Source organism: Bactrocera latifrons, unplaced genomic scaffold, assembly GCF_001853355.1.
Source record: "Bactrocera latifrons isolate USDA-ARS-PBARC rearing strain unplaced genomic scaffold, ASM185335v1 scaffold_36, whole genome shotgun sequence".
Lineage (NCBI taxonomy): Eukaryota > Metazoa > Arthropoda > Insecta > Diptera > Tephritidae > Bactrocera > Bactrocera latifrons.
The window spans coordinates 679763-701953 of NW_017537001.1; the positions used below are offsets into that span (position 1 = coordinate 679763).

Sequence of the window (22191 nt, forward strand, 5' to 3'; positions counted from 1 at the left end):
TTTTTTTTTGTATATATAACAAGTATAGTTTCTTTTTTCATATATCAATAAGAATATACAATATTTAATGAATAATAAACATGAATTAATTAAGGTATGTATCACATCTAGATGTGTATAAGAGACAGATAACTACAACTTTATAAATATTATCTTTATAATAAAAATATTGATTGGCCTCTATAGTTGGTTTTGTTTTAGATGTAAAAAAAAATTTATTTTAATAAATATAAAAAAATGTTAAAATAAATTGTAACGGTAAGTAATCAGAACGAAATTTTTGTCACAAATATTTTTAAAAAATATGTTTAATTTGATTTTGATAAATCAAACAATAATATATGCTTTATTTTTTTCTTGCATTTACTCAATTCTAAAAAAAAATTAACATTTATTGCATTTCAAATTGTTAGCCCCTTACAGCTCTAAACATTTAGCGCTTTTTTAATGTTGAAAACATTTTAACATTCTTCTGGACACAATAATGTGTAGCAAATAATGTTAGTGCTTTTTGAAAATATGTAAAAGCTGTTACGCTTKCTCACTTAAGCAAAAAATATTCTTTAAAAAAAAATTTCATGGCTTCAAAGTACAAAATTAGCATTTTATAATTRTCATAGCATGCATGATAATTTTTAAGTTACAATTAAATCGAAATATGTTTTTAATAAAATAAATTTCAAATTTTTTGCTTGTCAATTTTGTTCTTTTATTATGTATATGTATGTATATAAATATTGGTTGTACATCAAATAGCGTTTTCTGTTTTCGCAAAAACTTTGCTTATTCTCAAAACTCAATATTTTGCGCTCTTTTTCGCCACCTTAAATTTCTCTCTATATAGTAATTTTGCATATTTTTTATGGCGCAATCGCTTCTAAGCTTTTTATGATTATTATTTTTTTCGCTTTCTTTGCTGTCTTTTCTATCTTTTCCTTTCTTTCATTTGCATTTGCTTTGATTTTTCTTCTTTTTTTTATCTTCGTTTAGCTTCAAATTGCGCTACACCACTTAAGAACTAAACAGTTTTTTGTGAATTTTATAAAAATTAACACAGTTGGTSACACGAGCTTAAACAACTAAATAACTGTTTGATGGCTCTGCGTTACATAAGTCGCAATATTTTAATCGCATTTGGTACACAATGTATATATATAAGTATATATAGAGCTTTTTAGAAATTAGATGAAAAATAAATATATATATAATTTGTTTTATTGCTAAAATTAATATAACAATGTGTTTATATAATAAAATATGTGTTTATGTGTGACAATAAATCAATTGAACAATATAAAATACAATAAATACAGTAATGAAAATTAACAGTAAATAATGTGTTATATATTTTCTTTTTTTTTTTCAAATCACTAACTGCTAAAGAAACACCGATAAATTGTAAATCGTCACGTTAACCAACACTGCACTGCGCTGCTGTTGTTGCCGAGTGCCTCCAGATTCGCATGTTAATTTAGCAGTGCGTTCGTTGGTGTGCTGTAACGCAGAGCTTTCGTGCTGTAAAAAGAAGCTCTTGTGCATTCGAAGCTTTGCGGTTGGTGCGTGGCGCTGCTTTAAGAAGTTACTTCACACGGCAAGCTTTGTTGTACAAACAAAACAAAATTGCCGCCACAAACAAATTGAGCTTTCTCCGCACACTTCAACAATTGTTGTTGGAAAAAGAGTCATGTGTATCCGCGTAGCTTTCGCCAAAGCGCTTTTAGCCGCTGCTACGCCACACACACTTAAGCAAATGAACGCCTCTGCTTCTTGATAAGCTCCTGCAGCAGACGTGTTTTTGCCTTCTTCTCCTTGTACTGCGCATATGTCTCCTCGATAGTTTTGCGATCGTTCTTCAACATCTTGCGCCCGTTTTGCTCCTCAAAGATCGTCTCATACTCGCGTATGGTACGTTTGAGTATCTTCTTCTCTTCGCGTGTCTTCTCCAGACATTCCCACAATTGTTCCAGATTTAAGGCGCTAATATTCTCGCTCGCACTGTTCGCTGCGGTCTGCGAGCTAGCAGCCGTTGTTGCTGCTGTCTCACCGGTTGTGGCACCCGTTGTTGTGGTGGTCGAGTCATCAGATGAAGCATTCGGCGCGGTCGCCGAGTCGCTGGGCGAATTCGATTCAGTGCTGTTGGCAGATGAGAGTTGGTGGGGTGTAAATTCGAAGACCATTGCTTCGTTTTCGAGTATGGTGGGCAACTCGGGTGCGCCGGCCACAGCGCTGCCCGATTGCATAACACTACGCAACACCATACGCTTGAGCTGACGGTAGCGATCGTAGAGTGGTCGCGCTGCATCGCGTTCATCCTTACTGCTGGGGCGACCATAGAGCGACTCGAAATAGAGTAGACCATGCTGTACGGCGCTCTTCTCTTGTACCAGCTGATCGGCGTTGAGTTCATCRAGCGAATCCGAGCGATTGGCGTCCTCACGCTTGTCGGAGAGGTTCTGCAAGGAAAAGAGTGAAAAAGTTTGATAAATAAAAGCTAATAAAAAAAGTTGATTATTATTAGTAATTGGTAAATATTTTTTTTAAACTATTSTTTTTATGCGTAAATTTTCTACACATGTGTTGACTGCGCGCTATGTAAGCTTAACTGTAAGTCAGMACCTGGAAAGCGGTAACCATTCCTCAATTAACAAATTCTCCTATCAAGTTCTGGCCACCTGTCCGCAAACATTCGAAAGTTAAATAGAACATGAGGTAAATATTCAAGTCATTTTATTGTAATTTATAGATTTTTCTTTAGTACAGCGAAAAAATTCTATACAGAAACTCTTACATCATAGTTGATTTTTATAATGATCTGGTAGTCAAAAATTCACTTTCGAATTTAATTGAAGTATAAAATTAGTGTTTCACAAGTTCAGTAACATGCTAAATTTAGTGTTTCACAAGCTCCGCAGCATACTACTTAGTACGCCCAAAAAGTCTTCCGCAAGTTCATAATCCATGTTAAGAGCTAACAYTTTGTGTTCCAAGAGTTCAAAGTATATTTTTTGACTTCGCAAACGGTTTGCATGTGAAGAGTAATTACAAAAGTACTGTTATCCGATGGAAACAATTTTTTTTTTAATTTTTTAAATTTTTTTTTAATAATTATTAAACGTGCGAGTTTCTTATTTATCATGTCGGTAATAAAAAATTTAATYAAAAAATATAAATTAGAAATATTTAAAAGYTGTGTTCCACAAGTTCAATATAAATTTTCAAAGGAAGTTTTGATAGGGGAGACCTTAATWTTTATGAAAGTTTATACATTCAAAATATACCTCGACGTCGCTTCTCTCTAGAACTTCATTCCGCAAATAATTTCAAAATTTTCCTTCATTAATTGGCTGGCTGGTTCACAAATTTCCCAAAATTCGAAATTAGCTATAATTTACTAGCAATAAGATTTCAAGCCAACCAGATAATTCAATCATGACAGAAGTTGAAAAATTCAATTTACGCTGATTATCGAAAAATTTTTGTGTTAATGGATTTTTTTTCCACTAACCGACATTCATTTCTATTTTCATATTCACCTAATTGCCCTTCATCGCTAAGTTAGCCCCTGAATCCATTGAACATCCAACAACACTAAGCAGATAAATTTACGACAAATTTTTGACAATTTTCACAATTTGTTGACATTTGCATTTAGCATTAATCAGGCGAGCGAGCAAAACCCCAGGCAGGCTAAGTACGTAAATGGAACTAAATGAATGCAAATGCGAATCACGAGTAAAAGAAGTGCAAAAAATACAAAAATTGTATCGGAAAAAAGACATAAAAGTTGTCAATCCCCCAAAACGATAAGAGAAACTGCAAAACACAAACTAACAAGTTCCGAGCGCGCCAAAGAAAATTGCGACGCAAATATGAAATGAAATATGATGGCATGAATCGCATTCATTGTTGAATGTAAAAATAAATTAATAATAATAAGCCGAAATGCCGTCCACTATACACCAGCTATCGGCGCGCTATGCTCGAGCTTTGCGCTTTATCAAAAATTTTACTGATATAAGCAACAACAGCAAGCAAGAGAGGTTTTGGTTAGCTGGTGTGCTTACTAGTTGATTATGCCAGTTTAAGAGATTTATACCAGTTTGTTCGAKTCGCTATTTTYCAAAGTACAAARAACACAAAAGAGCAAAATTGTGCAGAAAAAGCCTCCATAAAGGGAGGAAGTAAAGTCATTGTTGTTAGTAAGAGATAATAGCATACAAACAAAGCATTCTAAAACACATACTTTTCAGTTGAAAATTTCAAGTATATTGTCTACACCGGCATAATGTGGCAATAATAATAAACGACTAACCTCAAAAGCCTTTTTTGCATGACATTAACTAATGCAATATTAAATGTCACGCCTACACTTCTTTTATAGATTTTGAGCGCATCTATATTAAGAATATTTATTTGTTGGTATAATGCATTCAGATGCCTGGAGATTTAGTGTGCGCTTAAAGTCGACGATTTTTATAGCCACTTGAATAATAATTTTAAGAGGTTTAGCGAACAATAGACTACTTTATGCACATAATGAGCAAATTTGTATTTTTTATAGTTAGTTGTTTAGACTATTAAATTATGCCATATTTTAGAGGTTCTAGTTTTAGTTTAAAAATAATTATTCTTAATAACAAATACTTTTCTGGTACAAAATAAAAATATTATAAAAAATATAGAAAATACGACTATTTCCTTGAACAAACTGCCACGGACAAGAGCGAGCAAGCGCAAGAGATGAGCAATAAATCGTGAAAATTCAATCTTATAAAATTTTAACTCGAAATGCAATTATATCGATTAATATGAAATATAATTCATCAATAATATTGTGCAATAAAAAAAATTGTATATGAATAAAAAAATTGAATAAAATAAAAAAAATATATATATATAAACCTTCAATTATATTGTGCAATAAAACATTTTATATTTTGAAAATATTTTAATGCGAAATCTTTCAATAATAAAATTGAAACCAATTGAAGTTAATTCTTAAAGATGAATAACGGTCTAATAAATCTAAGAGAACTCAAAACATCAGCTATGAATACGAATTTTGCAAAACTGACTAATATACCATAGGTTCCGAAAGTATGAAATGAAAAATTAAAAATAAATAAAATATAAATGGCATAACACCAAAATGTACTCACATGGGAAAAGTGGCAAGTGACTCAGTCACAAAAATTTACAGGCAGACTAAATTTGATTGGTCGCGCAAAATTTTTCCCATTTTTTGCTATTAATAATAATTGTAGGCAAGTGAGGCACAAGTCTTACGCGCCATACGACCAAAAAGCCCATACGTGCTGTATGTAATGCCATTTGCCAAAACATAACATTACATGTGCAAGAGCGATATAGCAAGGTCAGACAGCAAAACTACTTTTTTTATATTCACAAAAAAAATTTCAAATTTACTCAATAAATTTTGGCCAATTAAGACTGGGTGCTGTCAGAATTTGAATATCTGAATACATTTATAGAATATATTGAGAGTGTATATTTATATTTTGAATATACATATRCATATATAYTTTTATWCTCGTATTTATATACATATATTTACATTCTTAAATATGTATAAATWTAACAATTAGTACTGTTGCACAACTGTGCTTCTTTATTTTTTAGCAACTTACTAATAACAAGTGCTTTCGCAATTTCGCAGTCTCAGCGTCGCACATTAATTCATTTATTGTTGTTGTTGTTTTTCATAATTGTATGACATTTAAATTTAGCAATGTTTAATCGCTTAAAAGTGCGGCGTTTACACGTGACGTAGCGCGCYTGCGTTTTGTTGCAGTTTTTTAATGTTTTTAAATTTAGTCGTTAGCGAGTGGGCGTGTAGGCATATGCTTATATATATATATATATGTGTGTGTGTATTCGGTTGCGTTTCGCTTTCGTTTTGAATTTTACAGTTCGTATTTCTTCATCTTTTTTTTCTTTGTTTAAACTAAAACATATGCATGAAAAGCTTTATATAAATAAATGTAAAGTATTTCTTCACGCGGAAGAGGTTAGTCAGCTTGTCTGGGTCTGCACATGTACATCGGGTATATATAATATGTAAGCAAGAGAAGAATGCAGACGTCATCTATTTTTGTTGTAGAGGTAAACAAGAACTATTTTTGGTGAATAAGGTGTGTATAAATAGACAAGGGTAGAATACTACAAAAGCGAAAAGCCGCTCAGGGCACAAAGATGGCAGTTGCGTGCGAAATTGGTAAAAAAAAATATATATATAACCATTTTCTAAATCATAACTCATTTCAATATCTCTAACTTCATAAGTATCGCTCAAACAAAAATGAAAAAAAAAAACAAAAATAAAAAAATATAAACAAAAAAATTAAAAGAAAATCACAAAAACCAATCTCAGCTTACCTGCTCAATCTCCTGCAAGGTTGTCTTCATTTTCTCCAATTTTTTGGTCGCGTCCATGCCACCGCTCACCTTCAAGCCCAGCGCGCCCATCGGATCGACCTTCAACTCCTGGCGCTCCTTGCGCAGCTTATTTATCTCCGCCAATATGTTTTTCATGTATTTGTCATTCATGCGCTCCGCCTGTGACGGCCGATAGCCCATGCGCATTTCATAAGCCTCTTCTAGCTGCACGAGCTTCTTCTTTAATGCTGTCAGGCGTTTATTCACCTGCTTAAGACGCTCTTCGGGCGATTGGAAAGACATCATTGCGGGTATGACTTGTTCCATAACATCGCGCGAGGTRAAGGCACGRAAAGTGCTGAGCGACTCCATGCAATCCATGTCGTCATCGAAACGCTGCGCTGCGGATTGCTTGTGAAACTGTTGCGGATAGGGCATGACTTTGGAGAGCTTCGCAGCGGTATCGAGATTATCGACGGGATGATGACGCACGGGCGCATAGCGACGGCTTAGCATCGGTGTGGCATCTTCGGGTACGCTGCGCCCCCAAGGCAACGCCTCTTGTGCTGCAGTGAGCGGTACGCTATTGTAGGCGCTGTTAATAGCGCTCGTGCGTTTTACTGACTGCGCTGTCGGCGCCGCTTTGTTCTCCTTGGGTGCGCTAGTTGCGATGCCATTGACRCTTTTGAGCTGCAATTGTGTGGTGGGCGCCGCAACGGACTGCGCTTGTGGCTGTGCCGTTGGCGCTGGCTTTTGTGGCTGTTGATGGAAGTCAATTAGATTATTGTCATTGTGGTCGTTGGTGGCGCGCTCATTGCCACTGCCCTTRCCGCTACTGTTGCTTGTGCTACCGTTAGCGGTGGTGGTGGTGCCTTTCTTGCTAATGAAACCGCGTCGTTCATACTTCAGMGTGGACAGATCATATTTGTAGGCGGAATTCTCATCGAAACGCTTCGAGGTGGCCAGATACTTGGCAGCGCTGCTAGCCGCACTGCTGCTACCGCTGCCGGCGCTGATCTTCTTCACAACACCCACCTTGCGGCCAGGCGGCTGWCGTGACTTGCACGAACGCTCGCTGCTGCGGCGACGCTCATGTTCGCATTCACTGTCRTCGCTGTCGCGATGCTTGTTRCTGTTGCCGTTAACGCCGTTRGTGCGTATGGGTGAGAAGCGCTGCGAACGCGCCGGGCTAGTTTCGTAGCGCGAGCGACGCGTCATATCTTTGGTGGGACCGTTGAACCAAGAGTCGCGGTAAACAGGTGCGTGCGCGGTATCTTCTTGTTGCTGTTGTTGCAATTTTTGCCGATTTGCTAGCGCACCGTCATTCTCATCCGCGGCGCTGCGCTGTTGYTGCTGCTGCTGCTGCTGCGACTGGCACTGCTTTAGATCGGCAGCGCGACAMTCGGCCGCTTCGCGCAACTCTTGCTCGTAGATAGCGTACGAGGCGGTCTTCTTGAAATCTTCCGATGAAACGCGTCTAATAACATCCGCRCTCTTGTTCGCCTTCAACGCGTTGCTGTCGGCATTAAGCGCATCGGCGCTGCCCACYGTTGCCGCCTGCTGCTCTTGCGTGAGTAGCTCTTCGCTATTAGAGCGCTGTAGCTTACGATCCTGCGTGACTGATGAAGTGCTGTCAAGGCGCTCTTTACGCTTACGTGATTTTTGCCAATCCAGCGGATTTATCAGTTCGGGTAGATATGTTGAACTAAAACGTGTTGATGTATTTGTTTGTGTACCGTTATTATTAATATTGTTGTTGTTATTGTTATGGTGGTTATTAATGCTGCTAATGTTTATGATATTATTGTTATTCTGTTTGAGTGTACTGGCGACCAGGGCTAATGTGTTGTTGGTCGTTTTGTCGGGACTGGCGAGCGTGGTGAGTGTGTGGTGTACGCACTCGACGCTGTCGACGCCCTCCTTGTGTGCGGGCGTGTTCGCCGCCGACGACGAAGAAGAAGACGATGATGATGAAGAGGAGGAAGATGAATTACTGTCACAAGATGCTGTCGATGAGGATGAACCAGTGAGACGACTGAGGTCGTCTTCGCTTAGTCCTGTGGTAGGATGTCGCATGCCGCACTGCAATTAAGATGAAGATAGAAAAATATTAGTATACTATGCTATATAGATAAAAAATAGTACTCATTTATTCATATGACTTACATAATTTTAATACTTTAAATCTAAAAAAAATATTTAAATCAAATCTAAACTGAAGGTACTTCCAAATAATCATAAGTAGGCTAATCTTATTGTCATTTTACAATACAGTTATCAGCTGTAACGGATATTTTTATTTTAGCAATTAATATTAATTATTATTACATATTTATAGAATTACTATTACAGCGTGAATCGCACGTAAATAACCTGTAGCCTGCTTAATATTCCGTGCTACCACAATAACAGTGAATTTGGGTTAACTAAAAAGCTCACTAATAGCCACTTAATAACATTAATTAAATGAAAATCTCAACGTGAAATAAACCAGAACCTTTTAATTGCTSTACAAATGAGCATTAGCTGAATGTATCGACAGTGCACCATAGCGTATGAGTAACATTTTAATGTTGCGTTGCGTGCTAAATTTCAAAATTGCAACAAAAAAAATTCATTTATTTTTTTTATAATTTTAATTTTTTTTAATTTTTATTTTTTTTTATTTTTTTTTTTTACTTTAATGTACTTAAATAATTTTTGTTGTTGCAAATATTAATCAAGAATTCAACTTGTCAACTAATAGCRTTCGCTTAATTGTGTTTATGACGTAATTAAAATTAAATTTCGTCTAAATTAAGAGGCACTTTTCTTAATACATGTATGTATGTTTGTATGTATATAATGTGGTAAATAAGTGTATAAATGGTTAAAAAAAAAATAGCAATCGATCATAAATGCTGTAGCGTGATTCATTTCTTATCAGCAATTGGCCTTACTTATTTTAGGAAGTGAAGCCAAAACATGCTTACTGCATTTTAGAACTGAAGAAAATGTCATAAAAAAAAATGTTTAAAATACTAAAAAAAAATTTTAAAATACTAAAAAAAAATTTAAAAAGATAATTTGTGGTCACTCGTTTTTTCTTACGTTCAGAAAACTATTGCATGTATTTCTAAATAGTTGAAAACTAGTAGCTAAATCCCCAATTTAAGGTGAGTTTCCAAAATAACAATTTAATAGAGATAATAATGAGAACATTATAAAATAATTCGTTTTCTTCGCGAAAAGGTCAAATAAGTGCAATAGCCAGATAATATTACAACTGTTTCATTTATTAAAAAAAAATATAATATAAAAAAATTATGCGCCTATTAATACCCTAGAAGACATTACGACTGTTATCATTTCTTAAAGAAAGATTAAAATAAATAGAAACAAACAATTAAAATACGCTTAAACCAAGTAACATGCAAATACTAAAAAATAGTTACAACCTGGTGCAGTAGCCATGAATTTGCGAGTAGTTACAAACTAGTTTCGAAATCATGATTTTAGGACCAGTTTAGTAAACTATGCGAAATCACTTATATAAACTTGACAACTCAAAATGTTGATACATTTTAAATATTTTGTCTAACTAACGCTTAACCTAGCCCGATTTTTAACATAAGCACTGAAAAGATTACATAAACTGACTTATTCATAGCAAACAAAAAATTGTTTGAATGTTAAATAAATTGTTACCAGTATGTAAGTGATGAGTCTCGGCGTCATTTTATTGTTTCTAAAATACTGGTTTTCAAAATACTGTAAAACGTTTCAAGCTTTGTTTTTTTTTTTTGTTCAGATTTTTTTTGGATTTTTGTATTTTCGTTATTGTAATACTTTTGTAATATAATGAATTACAAATCACTTTATCGCTAATCACCACAAGGTGTTCAATGCGTTATCTTGCAGGGTTGCTTRAGCACCACACACCCGTTAAGTTACGTATTTTTTTGTTTTTATCAAAAACGCTAATCACTGGTTGCCTTCAATTGAAGTCAATTATTTCGTCGCGCACAATTTGAATGGCAAATGATTCTTTCTTTACAACTTTGTTTTATATTCTGTTTTTCTTTTTTATTCAAATTGGTTTGTTAAAGCAACCTTTCGGCTTGCAAGTTTCTTTCAGCGTTTGTCAAAGTGCCGTTGAGCGCGTTCCCAAATGGCACTCCAGTTGTAGTTTTGGCGTAGGAAATTATTAACGATTTTTTCCCTRACCATTCGTTTAACGTGCATAGACGTTGCGGTAAATTATTTTCACAATTTGGTAATATATTTTCTTTAAATTTTCGTTCACTGTTCGGCTGTCTGCTGAATCACTATAAAAGTTGTTGTTCTCTTTGCGAAATCCGTTTCACTAATAATTTCATTGTCGCGGCGACGGGCCATATTATATATGCAAAAAATTGCCGCCTCCAACACATACACTCTGTAAATATGAGCGCAACGGGCAATTACAGCAGTACTCATACGCTCACATTTATCTTTGATATCTTTAGAGCATTKTGCTCAGCGTGCTCCAATTCAAGTGACATTGGGAGTGAGCGCCAAATTGCTATCGCTGCCGATCATTGCTGACCGCTCACAAGCATTGAATGAATGTGTCATGCCGGCGACAGGCGTGAGAGCGGTTAAGTTTATTGACAAACATCGCCGATAAGATAAAACTGCATTAGACGAAGACAGCAAACAAAAGCTGCCGATACGACCCACTCACACTACACAAGTCGGAGTAGTCGCATGGAGTTTGGCTAAATAAATCAGAACGTTGAGTAGGCCGGCCGGTTCTACGTCACTCGGTAGCAACTTCGTCATGGGTTGAGAGTGAGAGTGTTACGTGGAAATAATAAAACTGTAAAAGGTTTATCCAACAAGTCGCCAAATATTTTGGGAGCGCAATGAGTGGAAGTGTTTTGAAAACTGAGCKGCAATACAGGCATGCCAGATTAGTTGCATGTAAGTTGGAGTTTCATGCATTATTAACTGTCCGAGCTGACTTCCCTTCTATTAAAATATCGGATTGCAATGAAATGATCTAAACTTTCCAAAACTGCTTTGAATGAAATAATCTGATCTCTCCGCCTATTGCGTCAATAATTTTTTTCATAAGGTCATTGAAWTCAGATGACGCTAATTTTTACTAATGACATTATTTTTTAATGGCATGTTGATATGAGTGAAATGAAAATAAATATATATTTTGGAGAACAAAAAAAAAAAAAAAAAAATGGATAATGCTTGAATTTTTTTCTTGGAATCACAATTCTATTTTTTTAATCTAAATATTTTCTGTCTTTATGTAGCCATAACAGAAGTCGAATATTTGCCCTTTCATTACTATATCATATATTTGAGGCATTAAGAAATACAAAAWTTTTTAAAGAAACAAATTCATTCTATTTTGAATCATTTTATTTAATATTTAAATGCTGAAAGATCACTATATCCCAAAAAATCCCTCTTATAAAACTTCCACTAGCCAAATCTGGCAACTCTCTCATTGTGATATATCTTTCGAGAGATCCTACGAGCGTTATTCAGTTACATCTCACTTTTTAATATTCAAACAGATGTATGCAAGCACTCTAGCACACACTCAATGCGCTCACTACTAATTTTGCGCCACTCTCTCTCTCTTTGTTTGGGCACGCTCATTTGCTCTTTCAAAGTCTGTGCGCCAACGATTGATAAAATAAACACGGTTGTGTATTTGAACTCAACTGCTTGCAATCGGTATACTATATATCGTGAATATATAGACAAATAAAATTTATGTAAATGCTTGTTAATTTTTCCGAACAAATATTTGTGCCGTATTTTTAACCAAAGTGTTAAAAATGTATTAAAAATAGATTGTAAATTTCATATGCCCATTTATGACGTGAAAATTTATTGACCCGCACTATAGGTACAAATTTGATTAGCATTCAAAATTATGGTGGTCAATAAAAGCGAAGTTCGCACGACGGCCATTAGAGCAATAAAAATGAAATCAGTAAATATGAATTTCTGCATTAAACTCAAATTGAAAACGAATTAAAAATTATGGCATAAAATATGTTTGTATCAAGGAAAGAAAAAAGTCATGCCATTGTCAGTGAGTCTAATTGCTAAAAATAACAAAAAATTAACGCCGCATTTTTATAATCGTTAGAAGGCACGTTTCTTCGCAGACATTTCGGGAACAGTAATAACTGTGAGCAAATAACAGCGCAATAAAATCATAAATCTAGRGTTTGACAACAGACTATTACAGTCATAAAGTGGTTTGTTTACTTTTAGTTGTGAGTGTAGGAAAACGGACCAATCTAAGTTGATAGTGATACGTTTTATGTAAGAATCAGTMGATTTTTTTATCAATCTTTTTTTCTAAAAAAATGTGAACATAGGACTATTTTTAAAAAATATTTATTTTTTTAGGTGTTAGACTGCACTTTCRAATAAATGAAGAATAATAAAAGCTTCTGCACATTTAGTGCGAAAGTCTGAAAAAKGGGTTTTTCTGGGAATATTTTAAAATTTTGARGAAATATGAATTTATACATWTTTAAGAAYATACAGTAAAATTTTTTAAGACAAAAATAAATAGTTTACGTGTTACAGCCGATCTCCGACGTCTAAAACAAGGGGCATCCAGTACTTCGGCTATTTCCGTGAAGAGTTCTCCTTAAATAAAAAACTCTCAACTAGAAGATTTTGTCCGTAAAACCGAAAATAGTGCGAAACTATTGATATTGAAACAAAAAAAAAATTTGTGTTTGGCTCACTACAAAACTTAGGGATACTTAACCAAAACTTAACGAATACTTAACCGAAACGTAACGACTACTTAACCAAAATTTAACGAATACTTAACCAAAATTTAACGACTACTTAACCGAAACCTAACGAGTTAAGTAACCAAAACTTAACGAGTATATAACCAAACCTAAACCAGTACTTAGCCAAGACTTGACGAGTATTTAACCAAAAGTTAACCAGTACTTAACCAAAACTTAAATACCACTTAACTGAAACCTAACGAGTACATAAACATTTTCCTAAATGAAACTTTTACGTTTTTTCTTTCAAGTAAAATTCAGCCTGAAGTGAAATTTATCTCTCAACATTTTCAACTGAGTCATGGACGGCATTAACAGATTGTATATAGAAAAATTCTTAAATGAGGGCTATTTATGTAGACATCAACGCAACGACTATAGTACGTCATAACATAAGACGGCAAACAGCACGAGTTTCCGTACAATAAATATTTAAGTGACGCTAATTGAAAGTATAGACTTATGGCAAAGAACTTCATATGTATATTAGGCGCTACGCAACAAATGAGAGCAACCGTCAATCAAATGTGACAAAATTTAGATTTAGAAAATTATTATATCTATTTAAAAAGATTTTTTGAATTATTATTAACAAACACAGAGCTTATATAGATCAGATTATGCTAGAAATGTAAGAAAATAAGCTCGAATAAAAACTATTGCCCACATTTATTTAAGTGCAAAACATATAACAAAATTTAACGAAGCGATAAAATATGTTTGAATAAAAATTGTTGCCTACATTTAAGCGCAGAACATAAAGCATGGATAATTTTAGTGAATCTACAAACCAACAGAAATTGTGAATCGAAAGCACTTATGGATGTTAGATCTCTACAAATTTCCTTTATAAGCAGTCGTCGATTCATTAAAACTTAAAATGTGACGAATCCAATCAACAACTCGCGTAATATACGTAAAATGTGTGGGCAGAATCATAAGAGAAAGTAGTAGAATAGGTTTCAAATATTTTAATGAAGCACCTACATAACTTTTTATATTWACTACAACTGTATAATCTTCTGCTTGCTTTTGTATGTAAATTTATTGACAAGAAAGCAGAGCTCAAGCATAACGAACAAAGAGGTGGTGAAACGAATACGTCTAAGAAAATTAAATTTACTGTTTTTTACCTTCAAGAGATTTATCTAAAATTATTTGGSAACTTAAAAATATTTCCAACCAATTTCTGTCACTTAATGAAGCTTTACAATTTGGCGATGATCCTCAATGATCTCTTTAAAGAACTGCAAGATCCGTTGAATGATCTGCCATACAAAACTAAAAATTTTAATTTGAAAAATCGCCAGCTCAGCAGAAAAATAATAAAACGTAAATAAATACGCAAAGAAATGCGCTCAAACGGCAATTTAACTAATCGCATTACAAAGTGATCATTTGTCGGCTGAGAAGCCTACAAAATGAAACTGGTTACGGCAAGTTGTAAAGCAAGTTCAAAAGGTGTGCGCCAGTTCATGACTTGACATTGACATTGAAATTAACTGCTTAAAGGCGTGCGTACTAAGGCATATGGAGGGGTGTAAGCGATCATACAGTTATAAAGAAAATATTGTAGCAGAGGCAAATGGCTGGCTTATTGTGTTGCACGTGGCATAAGTACATATGCGGAGAACACAACAGCATCAACATATGTCCCTCTTTAAATTTGACATGTTTTCAATTTGATCGTGTGATCGCTAGTGATCGCGTGTGTAGACAAAAATTATACAGTTACTTCTAACATGTGACTACACAKTTGCTCAATTAATGGGCGTAAATTTTGCTATTCAAATGTTGTTGTAAACTAATTGACACTATAAAGYGTGTCATTGAAAACATGAAATCAAAAATTTGTATTCTTTGGTTCCAATCAATCTATGAGATGATATGAGATCAAAGCCACTCTTTTTTGTCCAAAAGCTGCTATTGGCTTAAATGCATTTCGGACAAAACAGGCTAATTATAAAAAACAATAAACTTTTCTGGATTCAGTTCACCAAATATATGAATGAGCAGCCATGCCACTTTTTGTCCAGCGCAAGCTGAACGTTTCCATTCATAGAACTGTTAAATATTAAAATATGCAAAAACAAATATATAATTCTCAAAATAATTTGTTCACAAATCATACACACACATACATACACTGCATGTATATGAAAATCACATGATCTCTGCCGCTTCAAATTAATTGTCACATAACTAACAGGCAGTGGGGTGGCCAGCGTCGCCAGTCAASCGGCTGGATGCATAATTAACGAGATCATCACGAAACCCAGTTCTCACCTCAAAGTAAAATATATAAAATAAATGCGTTTTGTTGTTGTTTTTTGATTTGTATATGTGTGCGCGCCTTTAACGAGSAATGCAAAAACGAATTTGTGGATTCGCGGATGTGGCTTACGAAAGTYACGGCAACCCAATTCATTTTTGCCAATGAAAAAAAAAGCGAAAAAACCAAATCTGCACCGAAATAGATGGGTCGTGTGTCTGCAGTAATCGGTTGGTTGCTTGATTCTTCTTTTTAATAAACGTATACGAGACTTTATACATATCTAAATGAGTGATTTGTGCTAAACCATGGCTGGTGCGCGTGGTACAGAGTGGGCGAACTTTTGACTTGGCAACCCATTATTATGGCTAAATGTGGAGAAGAATATTTCTATTATGCATAATGATAAATTATCTAGCAGCTTTTAGTAATATGGGGTTTAGTGCCTGTTTTCACCCGATTTTATTCATTCCAAGTACAAACATGCACCGTTATAAGAAACACACGAAGCGGGGTTATTTTCCGATTTCATTAATTTTCACACTCTCGCTTGAAACTTCGCTAATTTTCCAAGTTATAGATCTAATCATGAACCCGAAAAAAAGGAAAAACCATTGAATGTATTTCTGAAACAAGAATTTTTGAGAAAATCATAAAATTACACTTAATTTTTAACGGAGTTGCTGCCTACCAAAAAACGTAAGTACTTTAAAATCTCTGCCAAATTTAGGCACAAAGAATGACTTTCTGGAAATTATTAAGTAAATCTTGCATGTGGACATATATCAGAATAAGGTTACCATGGGTCGAAAAAAATAAAATATTGAAAAATGTGTGCAAATTAACAACAATAATCAACCAAACTTCAGGTAAAACTTCAGTTTAGTTTTCTGATAAAATAAAATTTAGGAAATTTTAAAAAAAAAAAGTATTTCATAAACCTTTAATGATGACTATGAATAGCAGGAGCATTGAATCAGTCATCGGTCTTTGGGCTGGACACAACCATATTTGGGGTATGAGTACGAAAAAAGTGAGTAACTTTCTTCTGTTTTTTATAACAAATACGATACAATCACTGTAAATATCAATTAGACTCAAAATTATGAGGGTACAATCCACCTTATGTGTAAGGAAACAAAGAAAAACTGGAATTATTTTATTTGACACTGATTCCAACTGCTTTAAGCCACAACAAGCTGTCATCTTCTCCTCTCGTCAGAAGACGTCTGGTACTCCAGGTGGACACACTAATTATTTAGTTTGAATTATTTGCTATGACTGTTCAGAAGCGGAATATACTCAAATATAAAAAGCAAAAAATAAATAAAAAATAAAAAAAATTAAATTAACATAAAAGGTATAAATAAACATCACACACACCACAGCGAAATATTTTGAAGCTGCATATCCGCTATTTTATTCGTGAGCAAATAGTATTTCTACCATAATTGATTGCAGATTAATAGCAACGAAAATCAAAATTAAATAAACAGACGCATATATATGCAAGTGAAGCGAAAACAAAGCATTCCTGACTTGCTACCAAAACAGGCGAAAGCGCACGCATCAATTTCCAATCGTTCTTCCGAAAATCCGCGCGATTTTGCGAAGCTGCATTGTGATTTGCCATACAAATTCACAATATATTTATTTGTGTTTATTTATATTTATAATTTGCTAACTGAAATTATTTTCAAACATTATTGAACGCGAACTTTTTTGTTACATAAAATGTTTAGTGGAAATCGCATCCATGCCACAAACTTCGGCTTAGCAAGGACTTTCCCTGTCAGAACTTTTACTTCAATTGTTATATATTATTTATTAGTTCAGCGTTATGTCTGAAGTAAATAAAAAATATTTACCAGCCAATATTTATTGGTATTTTTTAGGTGCGCCGTACGTGCTTCGTGATTTAAATACCATAATCATTTGAATTTACTTCTCCGGTTTATTGCCAAGCATTTACATTAATTTATCTACGACATTATCACGAGTTTGGGCAAATTATGCAATTGCTGAGAGAATTTGACAAGAAATTAAAAAAAAAATTGAAGAGTTTGAGATTATTGATGAGCGCTTGTTTAAAAAAAGGTTTCCAAGAAAGGTGTTACGTACAAATGTTTTTTATTTAATGTGAAGTACAATCGATACAATTAAGTTCTGAATATAACATGATTCAAATTGCTTTCACGACTTCTTTTGCAGGAACGAATTCGATGAACTCAATTTTCGAGTACTTTTTCCAAAAGATCAAGTCAATTGTCAGGAAAATATATATACTTAAGATGTTTAACAAGACATTTAAAATATTAGGAAAAAGCGGTTGCCACCTGTTCGAATTTTTTTTTAAATTTTTTATTTGCAATTTGATAAGATGAAGAAATACTCCCAGCGAAGTGGTTTAGTTAAAGAATTTAACCAGAGATTTAAAAACTATATATTAATAAAAAAAGGGTTGCCATCAGTTTCAAATTAAACCTCTTTTTTTGAGCTTTAAAATATAAAACAAGTAAGATAGTGCTAAGTTCGGGTACAACCGAACATTTCATATTCTTGCAATGTGTATGGATTAAAGCCAGGAAAGTATCACGGCTGCAAAAGGCAATTTAGTTACATGAGGTCTAGAACAAGTTTTCGCCCGATTTCATTCGTTCTAAGCACAAATATGTACCCTCCTGTGAAAAACACGCTCTACGCTCTAAAACACGATGTATGCGGTATAAAGTCACCCGGAAGTTCAAGAAACTTTATATTAGGTATATATATATAATATATAGGCTAAAGGAAAGTATTGACCACATTCAATCCACTTGTAGTACTCAGACATACCACTATCGCGAAAGGATTCTCTCTAAACTTTAATTATAAAACTGACACATTAACTAATATTTTCGTTCAATATTGACTCCTAAASCTTGAAGAGACTGAGGGTTTATTGATAAAGTCAAATGACTTCAGATGGCTCATCAAGAAGTAGTCTAATGGTATTAAATCAATATTGCTTGGAGGCTGGGAGGCCATTCAATATCACAATTTATTGAAATATTCGAATATTCAGACTTTTCTCGCAATAATTCGGTTGTTGCGCGTGCTGTGTGGGACGTACTTCTTGGGCGAGATTAGCCTAAATCCTTTCTCACAATCCACAGGTTGTGGTTTAAAACAGTCTTAATTCTTGAGAAGGCCTTGGAAATGACAAATTGCAGTCTTCAGCTACACTTGCCTGAACGGCAGCAATATTTTCAAAACTTCGAGCGGTTCTTTGTTTAATTGGCACTTCAACATTATGTAAAAACAGTATACACTCGAAAATTTCAAATTCGACAAACAGCGAGCATAGATGGACGATTATTATGACAATAAAATGGCAAAAGCGTACGAAAATTTGCAATTTGAAAACGATTATTTTTACTYAAATTGAATAATTGGTAAACGTTGTTCTTGCATATATCTTTCCATGATGACATTGTAGACATTACTGAATARAATGAACAAAAAATTACGGATCATGACATAATAAAAATGGCCGAAACAACACYTAGAAMTTATATCATCATTATTTTAAAACACGATACATGCACAAARTATGCCCTGTACTATACGGTATCAGATGTAAATTTGTTGATGGGTTCTTGTTCCATCCCCATCCATCTTCATAAAACTCAGTGTATTTTAAATTCAAATAAACATTTTCATTTGAATTTTACTTCTACTTAAAGGTAATCAATGCTAAATACGTTAAACACTGTCTGAGGTTCGCTTATTGGGTTCAATATAATAAATATTACGAACGCACGTGTTAGCTAATTAATTTATTGACAATACAAAATCTCACAAAACTTCATAATAAATTCTTGCAACTTTCATTGCCTTCTCGTGGGTGTCGTATAACTAAAGTGCTCTTGAGAAAGTGTTTTGTGACAGAAATACGCTTGGAGATTGAGCAATTGCCAACCGAGGGATACACTGCAGGAAAACTTACATTTCCGAGTAGAAAGGGAAGGAAACAGCTGTAATCATAATTATATTTTACTTTGTAGAAGTATACAAGTGGGTTTCAAGTTATAGTTTTTTTGGGTTTTCTGTTTACTTTCATTATTTCACGGTTCCAAGATGCAATATACTTTCAGTTTTCTAACCTTTTCGAGGAGTTAACTGATCAATTAAGAGTCTTTTGTTCGATTAAAACGCCAATTTAGATCGATTTACCATACAAAATAAATTTTTTAATTTACTACATTAATTCTTAATTACTTGAAATCGAGTTAAAACTGGAATGCAGAGCTGCATTCTAGTTTTGTCCACACACTAAATTTGGCTAGGTTTAACTYTGCCGGTTGTTGTCCAGACTGTAAATTTGGTGCAGTGCATTGATAAATATTTGAATAACAACAAAAATAGCAATCAGCTGATGAATTTTAATCATCAAAAAATATACAAAATGAAAACAGAATCAAGTATAAAAGCTGATCGTTTATTGAGCCTATCGTTGATCGAGTATCCACCTGTGCAAAAGGTAAAAACTGATTTCTCAACTATGTTATTAATGTAGTACAAGTAAATTTAATTAGTTTTCGGCTTATTTCAAGTTACAAATTAAATTTTCTGGCTAATAATATTCTGAATATTTTCAACTTTTTTTCTAATAGACTTGCCACCTTAAAAAAAACAAGTATCTATGAAATTATCAAAAGATATAAGGTCTCTTAATATTTGCTTTGAGTAAAGTTACTTCTAATAGAATTATTAGAAAATTTAATGCGTTTTAGAAAGCGTTTACCGAAATCGGTAGCTATGCTTTGTAAATGTCGGAAAAATATAATTGCGAACGGAAACGAGTTGTCAATGAAAGGCAGTACAAAATATTTCTCCAATGTTGCAACTAAAGAGATTTTTGAAGGTTTGTTTAGTAAAAATAAATAAGACAAAACCAATTGGCTGAGAACAAATTTAAAACAAACTCGGGACTCAAGCTATAAAAACGGTGTTGCACACATCATTCATCAAATAAAAACACATTTTCCGCTTGACGCTTATACTCACTTAAAACTAAGCTCTACGGACTTTATTTAATCTAATCTAATTTCTAATCAGGCAATGTACTCAACAATTAGCTAAAAAGCCACAATACAGGTCATCTCTCTGGAAGTAACTAATTAAGGTTTTAATAAAGAAATAAGCAACTTTATTAATATACGGTAAAATTGAATGGCTTTCAACCGGCTATATTAAATGTAATTACTCGTTAATTCGTAATCCATAAAACCTAGAGGATCCCTACATCACATGAATGCGTCAGCCGGCATCAATAAAAGCGAAGCGGCATGTGCTCGCAGCAAAATTATACAATAATTGGCATTTGCGCAATAAGCAATTTTTAGGCCGCGTTTTCTGACATAATGGGGGCGCAAAAAGTGTTCAACAGTGTTTCCAGGACTTGTGTGCTCTAAAATGATTTTTATTTGTTTCACTTTCAGACKTCACTATATTGTTGTGAGTTATTATTATTTGCATAATTTTTGGTGCCACGTTCGTTATTTGAACTAGTTAGGTACAGAGGCGTAGTCACGCACTCAACCCACTTGGTGCGGGAAAAATTTCTTTTCAATAAAAAATTTTAATTATTACACAATATTGTGTATATGTCRCATGTGGGAGTGCAGTCAATTAGTRGTGTAGGCAGGGTAGTGGTAGAGGCAGGGGAACTAAATCATGTCAATAGACAAAGACAAAGAAGATTACAAACAGTAATTGATTACCGCTGTCGGACTATAAATCTGTGCGCATGTTCGTATTTCTTACAAGCGCATACGTAGAACAATTATCTTTTATTTACGAAACTAATTTACTGCTGTCGGCAATCAAATATTTTTGATTTAATTACTTTTTTTCTCTACGAAGTGACGTCATGCAATTACTACGCTCGTCACAGAGACGTAATTAACAGCATTTCTATAAGTTATAGTCACATTATATGAAAATAATATGGCATATAGGAAAGCGTTACTTTACACTGACCCAGCGCAATGCACTCATTGTGTAATAATTGCCAACTTAGTCATGCAACAACAACATAAACAGTTAAATATGTCAATATTTATGGAGTTCACGCTTTTTATCTTAGAACAATCGAGYAGCTGAACAGCTCAGACATAAAATTCATTCATCATTCAGTGCAGTGAAGAAAGTGCATTTTACCTACAAACAAGTAAGAGCAAAAAAACAAAGAGTACATTTAAGTGGGGGAAGCACTTGCCACTGTAGCTCGGTGAGTAATTCCGGCAGAAGAACATACATACATACGTACTTACATAATGCTATTGAGAGTGCATATACACATATGTATGTACATGCATACATATTGTCACATAAAATGCAAAACAGCATGTCATCAAAAAAAAAAAAAAAAATGTAAATCGCTGTCAGATGTAATAACCAATATATAACTATTTCTATAACTATTGTTTTAATTTCGCCTGTAAACTTATAAAATGTGATGTTGTGTTATTTTGCATTTTACGTGACGATATTACATATATATTTACATAAACGCTTGTATATATTAGTTTATGTAAACCGTTGTATGTCACCTGTTGCTTCGATTAATGATTAATTACATGCCTGGTGGAGCACATTTCTTTTTCATTATCATTGCCAATATTTGCAGTCACAAACAAGCGTGCATACCTGTACAAATACATACATACA

At 34.0% G+C, this 22191-nt stretch overlaps 1 protein-coding gene across 4 annotated transcripts in view; it reads right to left on the bottom strand.

Annotated features, from left to right (window-relative positions):
• Positions 1–1715: 1715 nt before the first annotated feature.
• LOC108971829 (protein FAM13A) overlaps positions 1716–22191 on the bottom strand; it is an 88969-nt gene continuing 68493 nt past the window's right edge. For 3 of the 4 annotated variants that reach the window (XM_018938135.1, XM_018938136.1, XM_018938137.1), the window contains 2 exons: positions 6397–8478; positions 1716–2453 (listed from right to left, as the gene is read on the bottom strand). In XM_018938135.1, the coding sequence (XP_018793680.1) occupies positions 1743–2453; positions 6397–8472 (2787 nt within the window). In that variant the 5' untranslated portion in view covers positions 8473–8478 and the 3' untranslated portion in view covers positions 1716–1742. Of the gene's footprint in view, positions 2454–6396; positions 8479–10083; positions 10731–22191 lie in introns of those variants that run through there. The other variant, XM_018938134.1, reaches the window with a different exon arrangement.